We start from the raw sequence: 19,400 nt of genomic DNA on the forward strand, positions 1-19,400 counted from the left end.
ATTATTTGTTCTTATAAAGATTTCTGTTTAGAAACTTTGTTACAGTATACAGGATCTGTAAGTAAGAAACAATTATCTGAAGAAAGACTGAGACATTCAAGTGTAATTGAAAGCAAGTATTCTGAAATTTTTAAGATGTTTATTTGAGACTTGATTGTCTTATGATTCTGTTCATATAGCTATGAAAATAATCAAACCTTTTGTATTAAAGTAAGAATTGTCCATAAGTTCATTATTAATTTATTTGGGGTTTTCAAGTGTTATCCATCGAGTCTGTAATAGTGAAATGCTCAAGATTATTATTATTATTACTTTTTGGGATGTCTAACAGAACTTGGCTGGCTGATGCCTAACTAAATCTGACGTGCAAAATTATTAAACTCCATGCACTTTTTCTCACGAGTTCTGCTTTTGTCTGATCACCCAGTATAATCATATTTGTAGTTAAGTTCCATTATTTAATTTGAAATTTAACTGAAAAATATATGAACAATGTAAAACATTACTGTAGTTTACAAAATTGATTTTAATTATTAATTCAAGTTTATGTAATGAGAGAGACAATATGTCATATCAACTCTCTCACTACATAAACTTTGTTTTTATTTTTATAATAAAATATTTAATTATTATCATTAGAACTTTATAAATTTACAATTATTATTTTAAAAGTAATATTTTTTTTCACTTAAAATATTTAAGGTATGCACGTCAAGTAGCAAATTATCCAAGTCTAATAATATTGTTTGTGCTTGCCATTGCACTGACTTGTGTTATTATTTCATTGAAAGTTAATGATTTACCTACTTTTGAAGAGCCTATTCAAGTGAGTGAAAAATATAAGTTTTATTTCTAAATTTTTCAAACATAAAATGTAAAAAGCTTTACATCTTTGTATAATATAATAGCCATTAATTTTTTAAAAAATCTGGCACTTTAGTCTGTTAGCTGAAATTTTTCCTTCATCTCCAACATTCTCTCAATTATTTTTAATAATCTGTTAACATTTACTTTATTATCTTAGTAGAGAGCATTATGATTATTATTATTTTTTTACTTGTTTTTACTTTTTTCTGCAGGGAATTATGACTTAATTGATTTTACCTTCTGACAATTTTTATGATTATAGTTTTCAAAATTGATTAAATAAAAGAAAAAAATAAATAGAGATATTCATTATGTGTAATTAATGTTAGTATGAAGTTCACATTAGGAAAGCAAGAGAGATTTTTAGTTATTTGAATTATTTATTTTTATAATGTAAAATATTCCATAAACCAATAAAATGTCTTGTTAAGAGTAACCATAATTAATAGGAAATATTAGAAAATACTTTGATGTTTTGATACTTTTAATGGGGTAAAACATTGTGTGTGTATATTTATCTCTGTGACAAAGCCAATAGAAATGCAATAAGTGTAAAAATAATTAACAATTAGATACTAAAAATATGTATTATCCCTTATTTTACTAGAAGCATTAGTTAAGAATACATTTTCAAGAAATTAAATTTGTTTTAAACATTCAGTTTTTCCATCAATAGTAGTTATCTGTATAAATCAAAACTTTTTCATAATTGACAACTGAACTAAAATTCTGTAAAATGATTTTTCAGTTCGTAGCTAAACTGGAATTTATTTTAAAAAGATACTCTAAAAATGAAAAATTTTCAAGTCTCTAAAAACATTTGATGACTTATATGGATTTGAATTGTGTAGATTTATAGATACGGAGTTGTAATACTTTGACTTGCAACTAACATCATCATCATTTAAGTACCACTTTGAAAAACCATAACAGATGGAAAAGACTTTAAGAAAATAACTTAAAACAAGTAAATTTTTTTCTTTTCATACACAGATTCAATTTAGCTTTGATTATCCTCCTTCGAAATGAATATACGGGTATCCCTTTCCTAGTGTGGGATTTGATTAACACACGAAATTAATTGAGGCAATCCTGTTGTATACATGACAGAAGTTTTAATTAATGTGTCTTTACTTAACATAGATACCGTATTTGATTAATGCAATTTTGATATATAAGGTAGCATTGAGGGATTAATTAACCATGTTAATCAAGAGATACCTGTATTTATTCAAAAGTACATCATATTTAAGCATTATTGAGTTTACATGGCTTTTCAATATACATAAATTTTCAGAGCAAATTAACCATGAAAGCTGACTTATTATAATATTTTGTTATCTGAATCTATATTTTCCTTTCTTTTTTTAATGAATCATGAAATATCTATAAAATTTAATTTAAAATAAATATTCAAAAAGCTTTGTTTGATGAAAGATATATTCAGACTATTATACAGACAGATATAAAGAGACTATTATATTAAAACTCTTTAAAAAAAATCTCTCTTCTGCTACATTTAAAATTTCCTCAGTAAATTCATTCATTGAATAAATCTAATTAAACAATTTGAGCCTTTTGCAAAATTGAACAATTTTCAAATCTTAAACTTTAGTTACATAAAGACATTTTTGTCTTCATTTAACACAAATTTACATTGATCAGTTTACATAATTTAATAAATTCTTATTATTTTGTTAATATTCAATGTCATCTTAAATTGTATTTTAAACATAAACATATACAGTGGAACCTCGGTATATGTCTGCTTTAGAATACGTCCTGTTTGGACGAAACAAATTTTGCTCGGTATACAACGTAATTCAACTATACGCGCCATCTACCAACAAGTAGCACTATAGGTGTACTAGACCAGACTAGACGTTTGCGGTCCCACGGTTTATAACTTTGTTAAATTTCTTCTGATTTTAATTTATAAGTAAAATTTTATTATTTTTATTAATCATGAATTGCAAAAATGCAAATGAAAAGCAACAGAAAACTAAAAAATTGACTAGAATCACAATGGAACTGAAAAAAGAGTTTGTTGAGAAATATGAAGGTGGCATGTGTGTTCGAGATTTAACTGTTGCATACCGTATTCCGAGAACGACGATATCGACAATCGTGAAAAATAAAGACATTATTAAATCTGCTAACATTGCAAAAGGGGTTTAATCAATTTCTAAACAGATTATTAGTATTAAGGAGAGTTTGATTTGATTTTGATTTAATGATTTAAATAATATAATACAATATACTGTAATAACTTTAAAAATCTATAATAAAATTTATTTTTTTATTAATGTGCTCAAACAGTGTATAAATTATTTTACAACCCCATTAACATATCATATCAAGAGGGTTTTTTTTACATGAGAACGGATTAATCATTTTTACATTACTTCTTATGGGAAAGGTTGGTTTGGTATACGTCCTATTTGGTATAAGTCCAAATATCAGGAACGGATTAAGGTTGTATACCGAGGTTCCACTGTACAATATAATTACTCAAATAGCTACAGTCAATAGACTGTAGCTATTTGAGTAATTATATTGTAATGTTGAGTCAAATTCATAAAATCTCGATGGATATTGTCTACATTTATTAAAAAGTTTATCATGATATAATAAAAGAGATTTGATGATTTTTTTCTTTCTAATTTAAAAATTTTTACTCTTAGGGATTTGAATCAAGAGGTACTATTCTTTCTCAAAGGGCAACTGCATGGACACATCTTGAAAAGCATTCAGCATGGGGTGGATCTTTGACTACAAATCCTGTGAAAGATGATGATTTTTCATATAATAAGATTGGAAATTCAAGTCATCAAGGTTTTTCAGACTTTACAATTGAATTCAATAATAGAACAATAAATGTTACGTCAGAAAATCACTTAGAAAATGGAAAACAAAATTATCATACCAGTAAGTGGACAATGCTGGAAAATGAAGAAGATACTTTGAGTGCAGATAATTCCAATACAGATGGTGAAGTGACTTTTGGCATTATAAGAGAAAAAGAAGTACATACTCATCAGAACAGGTTCATTCCTGGAAAAAATGAGTTCTTTTGCAATGATCCTGGTTAGTATACTGTATATTTTTTCAGTCTTGTTTAATTTTGTTTACTAAATAATATATGATGGAATATATTATTAGTTCTTATTTTTATATGCAGCAGATGGCCTTTAACAAATTCACGTTATTAAATACTTTAATGATTAATTAATTCCAATTAAATTCTTTAATTTTAGAGTAATGAACTGTGACATATTATTTAAACAAATTAATAAATCATTTGTTTATTATATATAAATTGAGTCTCAACTTTGGTCAATCATTTTTTTTCCAGAATTTTGTTTTTGACAATTTATGAACATTACTTTGACGTTAAGTTTGATGAATTTTCCAAACTGAGTAGATTAATGTAACCAATAGAAAATATTTTTATTCTTTTAATGGTCTGGGAAATGGGGAGGTAATTTTGATTGTGACAACTATCTCACAGAAAAGGGAGATTCATAAATATATATTAGATTTCAAATAATTTGAGGCAAAATTGGTAGAGTATTTCTTTTATAGATATGTATATTAATTTAAACTAACATACATTCATTATGATTATAATTATGAATTGTATAATGGCATTTAGTTAAATGTTATTGACACAAATGCTGTTTAATTGATTTAACTCGTTCTAACAAGTTAAATCAATTAAACTTCATTTCTAACTCCTAAGAAAAAATCTCGTCGTCATCGAAATTGTCATAACTTTTGACTTAGTGCAATATTTTTTACTTTTCAAATGTTTTTATTTGAATATCAGTTGTTTTTTAATGATTGTGTTATTACATCAAGACTTAAGACAATGACACTGTGGTTGGTGGCTGTCACTAATGCTATTTAGTAAAATCGTTATAAAAAGTTTTAATTTACATACATTAGACCTTTTATTATGCTGGATAACATTTTAAATAAAAATCATTCATTTTGATGCAATTTTATCCTTGTGAGCATAAAATTAAGTGAATGAAAGTAAAATAGATCTATGTGGAACCTTCCATAAACTCTGACACATTGAAGTGAAAGTTTCAAAAGCACTTCACTGATAATGAAAGAAGCTTAAGTTTAAAATATGTGCTTTCTATATCCAGTAGTTTTTCTCTAGGAGTGTCTGCAGTGCCAGATGAAGAAAAAGAAGAAAATACAGCTTAGGTGATTTTTTGCATTTTTTGATTGATTATATTTTGGTAACCTCTTTATAGAAAAATCTGACATTTTTCACACTACCTAAGAAAACAATTTTCTTTTGAACAAGATGTTCAGATACTTAGAGGGTACAGAAATCAACCCTCAAAAATTTGCAACTCTGATTCCTGTATATATACAGTAGAGCATCATTTATCCGAATCAATTGGGGACTGGGGTTGTTCGGATAACTTATTTTTTGGATAACTGATTATGTACAAAAAAATATATTAACCTATCCCATGTTGAAATTTTTCTCCATTGCATGTCACTTTGCATTGAATTTTCGTTGATTTTAAGCCTAACGAAAATTTTTATAATAATAATCATGGCTATTGTATCGTTAAAAATGATTTCTTTATTTTTTACAAACAAAATAAATATATTTAAAAATATAAAAACAAAAAAAATTATACTTTAGAAGTTAATCTAGTATCAAGAACGTTCAATTCAGCACGACAGTCCGACTGGAAAGCTTTTGGTTAACCGACGTTTCGGTTGATTGGCTTTCGGATAAACGACGCTCTACTGTATAGTCACTTGGTGTGAAATGTGACTCTTGACTCTTCTGTGATTCTTGACTAATATTATTACGTAACTCCAAATTTTAGAAAGACATAAATGTTTTGCAAAAATAAAATATCGCTTTATTCTCAAATTTATTACAAAATTTTATTTACCTACTTACTTAAAAATTTAAATGTTTTTTTAATAGTTTAGTTTTATCTGACTTTATAATTTAAATTTTGTTTGAACTGTATTTAATGTTCTAATTTTTAAAACATTCAGATTCTATAATTTGAGGAAGATGCTTCAAATGCAAAAAAAAGCAAATAGAAAAATATTTTCTATTAAGTAAATTTATATCGTATTGTTGATGTGTGTTTTTATTTTAATTTAAAAAATTTCATTGGAAATTATTTCTTAAGTTAGAGTATGTATGTTTTTTACTCGGTATGAAAAGTAATTTATTTGTTCAGTATATTTGGATACATTTAAATGTTTATATATTCAAATACTAAACTTTTTATATTTTAACAAACTGTACAATAAGTTTTATTAGTATTAATTATATGAATTTAATAATAGAATTAATTTCTGCAAAATAAGTAACGTGATTTTTTTTTTAAATTTCAGAACGGGATTATTCACGTGTTGTTTTTCAATCTGTTAATGGAGATGATTTGTTTACTGCGGAATCCTTGAGATCTATATGTCAGATTGATGAAAAACTTCGTAATTTTTCTGAATTTGAACATTTATGTGAACAAACTCCCCAAGGAACGTGTTGCAGAAGTTGGTCGCTTCCTAATTATGTGGCATTATTGTGTAATTTATCCTCTTGTCACGAAATCTCAGAGGAAAATGTTACCTATGTAAAAGAATTTTTAAAATCATGTGCGGTTTATTATTATAATGTTAAATTAAATCACGAATGTACCAGCAATCCGGTACTTTGTAGAGATGCTCCAAAGCAGTGCAGACAGTATAATGCTGTTTACAATATTATGCATTACTTCACAGATATAAATTTTTTTACGAAACATTCTGACTTCAATAAAACATCAAAATTAACATATACTATGGTGTTTTTGCCAATTGCTCGAAGCTCAACAACGTTGAATTATTATACAAATCTAGAGAAGATCTCATTGGCAGATGGAGTTACAAAAGTTGTTGCCATGAAATTAGGATCAAAACAAACTTTGTTTGATGATTATCTGTTACATGATACAATCTATGTAGGTTTAGCAGCAGCAGCAACATTTCTGTTACTTTGGATGTATTCAGCATCATTTTTTGTAACTTTCATGACATTTATGGCTATAGTATTCTCTCTCAGTATTGCATATTTTATATATACAGTTGTTTACCAGATTTCATTCTTCCCTTTTATGAATGTACTTACAGCAGTAATTGCTATAGGTAAGTAATTTTTTTTTTCATAACTATTAAATTTAATAGTTTAAGTTAGTTAATTTTAAATACATAATTATAAGAAACAAGGAAAAGAATTTGTAGTAATTGAATGTATATAACGCTACATAGTACAAACTTGTATATTTTCTGAAATCAAAAATTTTGCCTGCAAAGCTTTCAAATTTTACCACTATATATATATATATAGTGGTAAAATTTGAAAGCTTTGCATATATATGCATTTTGCTTTGTTATATATATATATATATAACAAAAATATCATATAATAGGAATTTCACTTCTCTGTAGTAAGAATTTTTACTCAAAACAGAAATTTACTATACTTTTTAATAATAATACAGTATAGGAAATTCTAGATAAATAATCTATTATACTATATACATATATATATATACAATACTTATTGGTTATACTTAATATACTTGGAAAGGAAACCTTGGTTAGATTAGTACTTTTTCTATCTAAGAATAATTGTGGTCAGTTGGTATTGTAATTAAATGATACAAACAAATAAAAGAATAATAGTTCTTAAGCAAAGAGTAACTACTATATTTATATTATATAGAATGTATTTAGTACAATTATTTTAATAGTAAAGAGGCTTTACCCTCTTACTTGCTTGACCCTTGCTTCACCCTTCATCAATTTTCAATGCTGCTGTTTCTATGTTTTTTTCTCTTTCTACAACAGAAAAAGTGTTGTGACAATTTTAAGCAAAGTTTTTTACTGATATATATTTAGAGTAGATGTCAAATATTCATTCACTACAAATTTTAACTCATAATATTAACCAAAAACCAGAAATAAAAGTGATGAAAAGAAGCACAAATTGTTTCTTTTTTTTTTTCTATTAACAGGAAAAGAATATAATTTAATTCTGAATAAAAGAAGAAGGCTTGTATTTATTTTAAAAATGTTCTAATGAGACTAATCGCAAGACACAACAATTTCCTCCGGCATAAAAAATGCACTGCACAAATGCTGTCACTGCATCACTAATGATTAAAATAATGTCCAACCTGGCTGCAGTGCCCCTAGGTGCCACAGCACACAGTTTGGGAACCACTGGTTTAATTTTTAACACTTAATTTGTAATCTCATTGGTGAATAAACAAATAATCCAATATAAAAATAAGATTGAAATACAGTAAGACCCTGCTTAATGCTGATTCAATATAATTCGGTCTGTTTGAAGCCTAAAAAAAGCTAAAAAAAATTTACACTGATTTAAATTATCACAGCATTTCATTAATTTGTATATAATACGATTATTTACAAACACGACCCAATCAGCAAAAGGTGGCAATTTGTTGTAGCGCTGTACTTCCCTTAAATCTATGTTTGTTTTGTGTAATTTTGACAAAAATAACATCATGGATGCCATAGGCAATATTGACTTCGCTTGGCAAGAATTGACTGAGAAATGCATAAATGAAGTGTGGAAGAAGTTATGGCTGAAGATATCCAAGAAATCTCAACAAGAAGAACCTATCGCTGTATTGTTAGGTTGACTAAATTGTCAACCTAATCAATACAGCAGGACTAGAAGATGTAGACGAGCAGGATATCGAGCAGAGCCTTACCAACAACGACCTTCAAGAACTGGCAGAACAAGGAATTCATGTAGAACTGGAAAATAGAGATTCTGAAAACAAAGAATCTCAAAAAATTTCTCTACAGATTTCCTTAGTAAAAGTTTGGTAACAATAACTGAAATCATTGATCAAATTGTAGCAAATGATCTAGATTTTGAAAGGAGTGCAAAAGCAAACAAGACGCTGTGGATGCGATATCCTGCTACGGACATTTGCTTAAGGAAAAAAGCGACAAATGAAACTACACATGATTTTATAGCAAAAAACAAGAATTTCAGAAAAGTCAGGACCGTCATCACAAAAAATGAACTTTACATTTCTTTATGCATATGTTTATATATTATTTAACATATATTATTAAGCAAATTAATGTAAAAACAACTTAAAATTAAAGTAAAATTTGTTTATTTTTGGTCGTGTGTTCCCCTTTCCCTATTTACTCTATGTTAAAATGATTTCGTTTAACTCTGTTTCGTTTAGCACTTTGTCGTCTAGGAACGTTAATGATATAAATACAGTAAGACCCCGCTTAAGCGTATAGTTTCTGTAATAGAATAATGATATTGCAGTAGTGACAAAATTTTGAAATAAATCTCTAAACATTCTTTAGGAAATTTTTACTTTATTATTTCAAATTTTAGTAATAGAGAATAAATTGAAATCTTTTAAAAATCATTATTTTAAAATAGTTAAATCTGTTAATTTAAAATTTTGAAAACATTAAGAATATCATTTAAATAATGTTAAATTAAATGGTTTTAGTATTTATATAGCTAACAAAAGAGTTTTCTTCTTTAAGTTTCTTTAAGTTGTCATATGATGCAACTGAATGAATAAAATTAAATTGCTTTGTAATGCATCTTAATGCTATATTTATTTCATGTTTAAATTGTCAGAGGGAAGGGATACTTTGCCTTTTCCCTGTGTAGGTGATCCTCTATCACCACAGGTCCTTTTTCTAAAAGAAAAACCTTCAAACAAGAAGGATTTGAAACATTTCTTTAATTCTTCAAAAAATAAATAAATAAATAAATAAATAAACTTTCCTTAACTTTCCAGCATTTGAATACTCTCATTTTCGTTTCTCATTCCAAATTTAGAACATTCTCTTTTCAATTTTTTCAACATTCTTTTTAAATTTAAATTTTAGCAATTTTAGAACAATTAATAAAATAACATATAAATATAAATCTGACAAACTATATACCATAGAGTAGCATACGTATCTACAAATAACACAGATCGCACTTCGGGGACAAGTAGGTTCCATATCATTACACCCTGCCTGGCAATATTGTTTGTCTTTTGCATCAACTACCACTGTAGTAGTCCCCTCCCTTCCTAATTGTTTACTTTGACCCATTTTCCTTCCTAACTTTCATGGACATTCTGTCCACACCTGAAAATGGCCTGTTAGGCAGGATGAAAATTTAAATAAAATTTTGCTAAGTTTAGGAAAAAACAAGCATGTTTGTTACTGGTGGCTTGTTACTTGATACAAATCCAGAAACAATGGCATTAATAAATCTGTTTTAAATTATTTAACTATTTGAAAAGTAATAAAAGTTCTGTTTAAAAAAATAAATAAAATAATGATAAAGTAACCCCTTAAAAAATCCAGCAATGAGTTGCTTAACTTTTCCAGCAACGTTTAAAACTTTTGTGGTGCCATCTGTTATCATATTAAAAACAAACTTATATTTTTAATTATTATAAAATGGCAAAATGCTTAATTTTGAGAGTAGGGATGGGTTTTATAAAAAATTATAAATGTAACGAGTAAAATTGTCGTTATGTCCGATCCTACTTGAGATATGGCACGCAACCCCCTTTTGTTTCCCCACCACCACCTCAACCTTTAACCATTAAAATTTAATAGCATCAATTCCCCTAATATACAAACTAGCATAGGAGAGATTTCTGTATTAGAAATTTTTGACAAAAAAGCATAGGAATTATTAAGCTTCAAAGTAAACAAAATCATGCCCCACCCCACACACACACACACACTAACATCCATACTTACAGAAAAAGTGAATGAATGTTTTTGCATTTCTTAACATTTCAAGGTGCCTTGTGTCTAAAAATGTAAAAATCTTAATTGGTTTTTTGACCAATCGCCATACTTTTCCTCTGTTATATATAACAGAGCCGGGAAGTAAAGTTAAACTTTTTTGAAAATGGTTGGAGACAAAATATTTCAGATTTTGTCGTCTAGAACAACATTACATCCAGTTAGGAAATATTCTTGGATAAGTAAAATGCTATAATATTACTGGTAAAGTTTGCATAAAATTTCACAATTAAGAAAAAAGATCTTTAAAGATAAGGAATTAGTTAGCCAAAACCAAAGAGTTTTGTTTCTCAATAGACCACACTATTCTTTTAGTTAATGTTTGTGATCCCAAGTTTGTCTTTATCGTGAAACTACTGTTTCCAATTTATTTGTCAAATCTTATTATTGTATATACCGATTTACAATAGTATTAGCTAAAGTACTACATTTAATCAGTGCTGTAATTAAGCAGGTGCATAGGCACAGGATGAAGTGAGCCCTAAAATGTGACATCAAAAAATTATTATTGTTTTTTCATTTTAAATTTTATGGGGCCAATTTTGTAATGTTTTTGGTTAAAGTTAAAAATTATCTGACCATTTCTATTGTATATTAATAAATTAATTAATAAATATAATTTTAAGTATTAATTCAATTTGAATAAATTATCATACATATAATTAATAATGTATAATTTTTCAATTTAGGAATAGGTGCCGATGATGCGTGCATCTATTGTAAAGTATGGTTATGTGCCAAAGCAGAAAAAAATAATGGAACACTTGTAAAATTAGTAAGAGATACACTTCATCATTCCTGTCTCTCAACATTTGTAACCAGTATTACAACTGCAGTAGCATTTTTTGCGAGTTTTACAAGCAGTGTTACTGCAATCCGCTGTTTCAGGTAATTAATTAATCATGTTTTATCTGTCACTAAGTAAAATATTGTTATCTAAGCTATAAATTAATCTATTTAGTTATCATGTATAAGATTCTGCATTACCAATCACTCCAATAATTTGCAACCTTTAAAAATTTTAATAAATCACTTTATTTTACTTGTATTTAAAATTACAACATAAGGAAGCACCATTTTTTGTTATAAAAGAAAAACTATATTTTTTAATGAAAAATGCTGTTGAATGCTTCCTGTGATAGTGTTGTTTTGGAAAATTTGAGTGTTTTGACGCCACATTTAGAAATGGAATTTGTTTATGCTCCTTTTATTAGCTACAACTAAGCCAAATATGGCTTTGTCCTGCAATAGAGCAGAGGTGGGCAAGCAAGAGTTCAGTGGGAGCCAAAATGTAGGTTTTGCAAAATGCATGGGAGCCGCAGTTCTGTACTGTCGTGGTGGATAGTATAGTAAGGCAGGGAAGGATAGGGTGTCCTCCATCTTGGTCGAGAACTTCTTTTAAAAGAATAGATTTTGAAATGTTAATTTAATTTATTATACCAACTTGGAAACAAATTACTAAATATTGCATATATATAATTACACATATTCACAAAATTGTGGAAATAAAATTGTAAAAATAATAATAAAAAGCAGAAATTAACACTTTCAGCAAGAGCCGCACGTAACTCAAAAAGAGCCACATTTGCCCATGTCTGCAATAGAGTAATGTAAATATAATTTAGAAATGTAAAAATATGCATTACAGTTAACCTGTGTGCATCCATTGATAATACACCTATATATATTGTACATCCATCAATAACTAAAAACACACACTGTTCAACTGCTAAATTCATTTTTTGTGTTTTAAACGTTTAAAATAATCCATATGTTAGCAGAAGCTATTTTAGTGCTATTAACCATTTGTGACCATAGGGCCGGTATCTCTTTGATACCACGTCAGGATGACACCACTGTATCTTTAGATTGATACAGAAAATCAATTGCGCGAGCAGTTATGTATGGGTTAGACCCGGAATGAAGTGAGTGGAGAGGATGACGGAAAGAACGCACCCAGAGATTTATATATAAAAATATACCCGTTTATTTTCGCATACATCTAATTAGATACAAACGATTACTTTACAGACGATGATAAGTTACATGACACGCGATCCGCGAATATTAATCTACGCGGTTTTGAGAGAGAGAGAGAGCTTACAAATATTCGCGTGTAGGATAAATACCTTAAGATATGTAGTCGGATGTCGATGTAATAATCGATGATATCCTTATAGACCGTTGTAGGCGTTCGGGCTAAGAATAAATGATCTTGTAGTAGATCGTTGGTAATGACTCTGTCCACTAACAGGTAATAGTTGTTCAGATAGGAAGTGTAACGATGACAGTTCGGCTTGAATATAGATGATGAGGGAGGATCGGCGGCGACAGGTAACTATCCTTTTGAGTGCACAAACACACGGTCAGTAACAACTTCTTCGTCTTGCTCATCGTACTCCCCTTTTATATGGGGAGGGAGTTTGCAGGCCCTTCTTTGATTTCGTCAGAAGAGATGATCTTCTTGGACCAATAAAATTATTGGTGACGTAGTTGTGTCACCGAAATTTGACTCATCTTAACAAGGAACTCAACTCGTGGGAATCGAGTTTAGACCGCTCTTACCAGAAAGTTTTATCAGTTGATTTCCCGTTTAACTAACCCTTTTTGGTCTACTTCGTTCCGTTTTGTATAAAATGTAGAGTTTGCATAAAATATAGTTAAAAGATTATAAAGGTACATATAAATGATAAAGTTCACAATATCCCGATCGTCACACATTCATTTCAACTCTAAATTCATTATTCATCACATCCACTACCATTGCAGCAGCTATTGCTATCACCTCTGCTTATTTAGGACATTTGTGTCTTTGTTATTTGCACAGATTACTCTTTCAAAATATCACAGGATGGTTCTGTATCAAGTATACAATTTTTGGAGGGGATATTTGGGCACTGAACACTTTTTCTTTTTCCACTTATTTTGTGTATTTTTCTACTTCTTTTTATAAATCTGTTATTAAGAAAATTTTATAATGTTTTTGATATTTAAATATTGTGCAGAATATAGAATATGACCATGACCATATCCATCTACAGAATAGAATGACAGTGTGTGTTACAAGTACAATGCTTTTATGTTTGTAAATTATGAAATTGATGGGTCAGATTCTAAAAGTGACTGACTTGAATTTTCTATTTTTTTCCCAAGTTTTATGTCTTACGTACATTTTAACACACAATAAAGTAATGGTTTTATATTTTTAGGAGCATTGTTTTAGCCATTTTTTAAAGAAAATTTGCATCTCAACCATCTAAGTATTTGAAATTCTGAACACCATCCTCACATTTCCAGCGAACATATTTATTAAGAACACAAACGTTTTTGGCATATTTCATAAGCTTACATCAGATTTCCAATCTAGCTTCAACTTGATAACTTCACTTATCCAGTAACATTCCAATTTAAAATGTTATTTCATCTTTATAGAAGATACAGAATGCCCTATATTTTTAATGCTTTTTTGATGTAAAATGTAATTTAAAAAGTAGTATTTTATATACATACTAGCAGGTAGGCTCGGCGTTGCTCGGGCAAAAGTAACGGTAGCGAAGATTAAGATTATTACATTATAGTCAACCTTACCCGTTTTCACAGAATGCAAGAATTGGGGCCTCCTGTTTCTAGACTAATTAGAGAATTGTTCAATGGGTCTAAAAATATGTTCGATTTCCCGCAAAAACGAAAAAAACCGCATCTGCATCTTGCACGTTGCTTTCTCATATTAATTTCATTGTTACTTCACACTTCCATTGTTTATACTTCCATTGTTACTTAACACTTACATTTTTACTTAACATTTCCATTGTTGATGGAATTGTTAAGACTTATTCCTGTCCCTCTCCCCTGTGGGGAGGAATTTCGAAAAATCCCTTCTTAGCGTGCGTTCTCGTGACGTACCCTACTTCTGTACCAAATTTCAACTTTGAACTCCTAACCGTTTGGGCTCTGTGCTGATTATTATTATTATCAACTCGTCTCGATTATATATATAGATATAAGAAATTATGATAAGTAAATTATAACATTAAATGATTATAAAACAAATAAACATATATATTTCCAAGTATATTTGTTATTTTTAAATACACTTATCTGAAGATAAATAATAGAAAAATAGAAACAAATATTATGAAAACTAGAGTTTGTTTTGAAAAATATGATCAGAACAATTATTAAATACACATGCAAATTATAAATATATATGCTGTAAGCTATCAAAAATGTTATGAAAAGAAATGAGAAATTTGGTTTTTACTTAAATCATGGTTTATCAGACTATAAATTTCTTTATTCAACAGTTTTTGTAAAATTTATCTCTTAATAAATTGCCCCATTGTCCAAAATCTGAAAAATAAATTTTAAGTTCTCACTATTGCAGCAATATAATCCTAACTTATTCAATTTTGTCATTCTGAATTTGACCATACATTATTTGGCAAAATTAGTATATTTAACTCAGTGGCGTAGCGAACATAACTGGAGCCCGACACTTGATTGGCGTCCCCTCCCCCTCCAGAAACACATATAGTTTGTCTTGGAGACCATTTGGGCACCCCTCTGCGAGTAGCGCCCGGTGCATGATACACCCCCTTGCACCCCCCTCGCTACGCCACTGATTTAACTTATAGTGGAATATGTGCTCACCATAGATATTATTGAGTGAATTTTGTCGTCATTTAGAAAATCAATTTCTATCTAGATCAGTGTTTTTCAAATTTTTCAGACTATTGTGCCCCACTTTTAGTGCATATATTTCTTCTATATATTTTTTTGTGCCCCTTGTCTTTTATCCCTCGAGTCTTCTGTCACCCTCAAGGGGATGCTAGCACCCATTTTGGGAATAACTAGTCTATGTGAATATAATTTTATGGGACATTATAGTTAGTGAGTAAATTTGATTTAAGAAATTTTTAAAAAGATTGGTAATTCAGAGAAAGAACTGTTATGTTTTTAATTTGAATGATTACAATAACTTATTAATGTAATAACTCTTAACTAAAAATCTTTCAAATTTTTTAAAAATTAAACAATTTTTTTTTTTCTTTTAGCATATTTGCTGGAACTGCAGTCCTTGCCAATTTTCTTTTTACAATCACATGGATACCAGCCTCAATTGTAATTGCAGAGAAATGGTGTTCATCTACTTGCTGCCTTTGTATACCACCATTTGGTATTTATTTACCACAATTTCAAAGGTTTTGGTGCTGTTCATCAATATGTAACACTATGTGGAAACTGCATTACAATTTTACTGATTCGGCAAGAGTATTTTTTGAAAAAATTCTTCCTTGTTTGATAATTAAACCAAGATTCTTTTGGTTATTTTTATTTGGCTCTCTTGCTGCTGGGGGAGCAATTGTAGTCTTTTATTACCCAAGCCTTAGTCTTCCAGATTCAAAAGAATTCCAAATATTTAGTAATAATCATCCTTTTGAAAAATATGATTTAACTTTGAAAAATCTTTTTAGATTTGAAAGAGAAAAAGAACAATTACTTCATAGGTTATCTGTAATTATTGTTTGGGGAGTATTACCAGTCGATAATGGTAATTATCTCAATCCATTTGATAAAGGCAACTTGGTGTTTGATCCTTCTTTTAATATTGCCGCTCCAAGTTCACAAAGATGGTTTCTATCATTCTGCAAGCAATTAAGAAATCAGAGTTTTTATCAACCTTCACCATATCGTTCCTCGATTTGTTTTATTGAGCATTTTAAAAAATGGATGAAAAGGAGATGTATTGACATGTCTGACAGAGATCAGACTCCTTGCTGCAAAACATCAAAGTTTCCTTATAAGGAAGAAGTGTTCAAAAAATGTGTGAAAGAAGCTATGAGGTTAAATTTTCGTGGAAAAGAGAGATATATAAATGAAGCTCTGTTGCCACGTCTTTCAAAAGAGACTGGTGAAATTAAAGCAATAGTTGTTGAATCAAACAGTGCATTTACATATTCTGTGTCATTCAATGATATGTATAAATTCAAAACTAGTGTAGACACTTGGGTTTCAAAGGTTATGGAAACTGCACCCGAAGGAATAAGAAATGGATGGTTTATTAGTGATCTCGATTTCTTTGATCTACAAGATAGCCTTTCAAGAGGCACGTCCGTTGCTATTGGAGTTGCCATTGGTGTATCATTTATTTCTTTATTAATAACAACACTTAATTTACTAATTAGTATCTATGCCATTATCACAATAGCATGCATTATTATTGTAACTGTTGCATCTTTAGTACTGCTTGGATGGAAACTCAACATTTTGGAAAGTATTACTGTATCAGTTGCTATAGGGTTAGCAGTTGATTTGACTCTCCATTATGGTATTGCATATAGATTATCACCCCATGATGACAGAGAATCATCTGTTATATTTTCTCTATCAAGAGTGGGAAGTCCTGTGGCAATGGCAGCATTTACATCATTTATGGCAGGTGTACTTATGTTTCCATCTGTGATATTAGCATATCAACAAATAGGAACATTCCTTGTATTGTTGATGTCAATAAGTTGGTTGTATGCAACATTTTTTTTCCAATCTCTCTTGAGTTTTGCTGGACCCAGAAAAGGCCAGCTTCAACTAAATTATCCAACCGTCCATTGTTGCAAATCTTCTGCAGCACCCGTAGAAAAAGCTCAATATGCTCTTTCAGAATCCACGCTATCAACTTCTAGTGCCAGTTGTCCAGTTCCAATTCCAACCAGCGAAAGTCACGAACTGGAACCTCTGACCAATGTTAAAGGAACATGGGCAGAATTTATGAAACAAAATAAAAATAAACATAGACAAAGATCGGGTAGTTTTTCAGCAGCTTTTTCTAGAAGCAAAGATCCTAGTTTTAATATTTATCCAAACAAATATACAAGGAAAATAAGTCTGCCAATTGTTAATATTGCAAATCAGGCAGATTCGTGCATAAGACACATTTCGGGAGCAACAAGCTCGTCAACGATCGTCTGCACCGAAGAATCCATTACATCACACAAGGAAAACGATTCTAACGAATTATGGTGTAAAAGAGAAATAAGTGTTTAAACATTTAAAGTAACTGAAATAACATCATTGAAACTGAAAACATTGTGATATGTAAATGAATAATTCATATTTAGTAAACAGCATAAAATTATGTAGAAATCAAATACCACTTTTTTTACATTTGAACATATATTTCTGTCAAAGAAAGAAGTGGTGTCTAGATAATATGTAATTTTCTATTGCTGTGTTAAATATTGATATGGATTAGAAAAATTTTTATTGCATTGTTGTGAGACTGAAAAATGTTTTGTATATACTATAAGATATCAAAAGAATAAACAACAGTGAATATGTATTCATGTGTGTTTCTGTAAAATATATTACATAAATGTTATATGACCATCCATGCAATTGTATAAAATGAAGTGCCCTCTTTACTTTAATCATTATTGTTTATATCTGATTTCTTTTGTAGTAACAGTTATAAAAAAGATTACATTTCATGGATTTTAAATATAATTTATATATGAAATTTCAATAGGACCATTAATTCATCTTATGACATAGTTGTAATGATTTTACAAATTGTTTGTGAATTTTTATTTAAATGATCATGATTTACCAATAAAAGAGTGCTTTAAAATTAAAATTTTTAAATTTTTGCTTCTTTTTTTAAAAAACTTCATAACTGATTTATGCAATCAAATCATATACACTAATTTATACAAATATCCAAATGAATCAAAATAGTTTTTTTGAACTTGCCTGAATCTGCTGTTCAAATTTTTCTTTTTAATTCCTCATATTCATATAAATTATTCTTAATTGTTTAGAATTTGAGAAGATTCTGTTGCAACAATATCTGATTTTTAGTTTATTCGTGCTGTTTTTTTCTTAGATTAATGTTCAGATTTAGTTTGATTTTCCATTCAGCTTAGTGTTGAATGCAAAGATTAATTTGCTATGCTTCTTAATACCCACATAGCATACATATACAAGTGGTGCTTTGTTACTTGCACATAATTCATTGCAGAAGGCTGTTTGGGTACCAAATGAATTTTTCCCATATGGAATATTGTAAACTAGATTAATCCGTTCCAGATTCCCATATATATATATATATATACATACATACATACATACATATACATATACAGTCCTGGGAAAAGATTGAGACCACCTGGGTTTACAAACTTCCCATTAAAATTAGCTGATATATTGTAAATATGTTGTTATTTAGGCATTATAATAACCATGAAGTAAAAATTTATTCTCGTATTTAAATTCAAATACAAGAAATTATTGCTTGCAGTTTTCCAGGAGAAAGTTTGAGGCCAGGATTAAAAATTTATATTTTACAACTTTCTAAAATACAATAGACATTGTAATCTAATTTGTATACATCCACGTTGCATGTTTTCAACCATCAGTAAAAATCAGACCTGGTAAAAGATTAACAGATAAAGAAAAAGGCAAGATACATGCATTCAGAGACTGGTAAATATAAATGTGTCATTGCAGGCCTACTAGGAAGATCAAGATGGTAGTTCACAAAAACTTAAAGGACTCTGACAATTATGGCAAAACTAAACATTGTCATAGGCCAAAATACCTTTTGCCAGAGATGATAGGACAGTATTGAGAGCAGCTACCTTCTCTGGTATGTCATGTCAGATTACAGCTTTTCTACA

General features: G+C 29.1%; 1 protein-coding gene across 3 annotated transcripts in view; it reads left to right on the forward strand.

Moving 5' to 3' along the window:
- The window catches only part of LOC136973221 (protein dispatched homolog 1-like), a 78,702-nt gene extending 60,638 nt beyond the window's left edge, over positions 1 to 18,064 (forward strand). For all 3 annotated transcript variants that reach the window (XM_067267934.1, XM_067267941.1, XM_067267927.1), the window contains exons 4-8: positions 703 to 826; positions 3,552 to 3,954; positions 6,256 to 7,044; positions 11,418 to 11,616; positions 15,783 to 18,064. In XM_067267934.1, coding sequence (XP_067124035.1) covers positions 703 to 826; positions 3,552 to 3,954; positions 6,256 to 7,044; positions 11,418 to 11,616; positions 15,783 to 17,769 — 3,502 coding nt within the window. In that variant the 3' untranslated portion in view covers positions 17,770 to 18,064. The remainder of the gene's footprint in view (positions 1 to 702; positions 827 to 3,551; positions 3,955 to 6,255; positions 7,045 to 11,417; positions 11,617 to 15,782) is intronic.
- The last annotated feature ends 1,336 nt before the right edge of the window (positions 18,065 to 19,400 follow it).

Source organism: Centruroides vittatus, unplaced genomic scaffold (assembly GCF_030686945.1).
Source record: "Centruroides vittatus isolate TY-2023 unplaced genomic scaffold, ASM3068694v2 contig_1074, whole genome shotgun sequence".
Lineage (NCBI taxonomy): Eukaryota > Metazoa > Arthropoda > Arachnida > Scorpiones > Buthidae > Centruroides > Centruroides vittatus.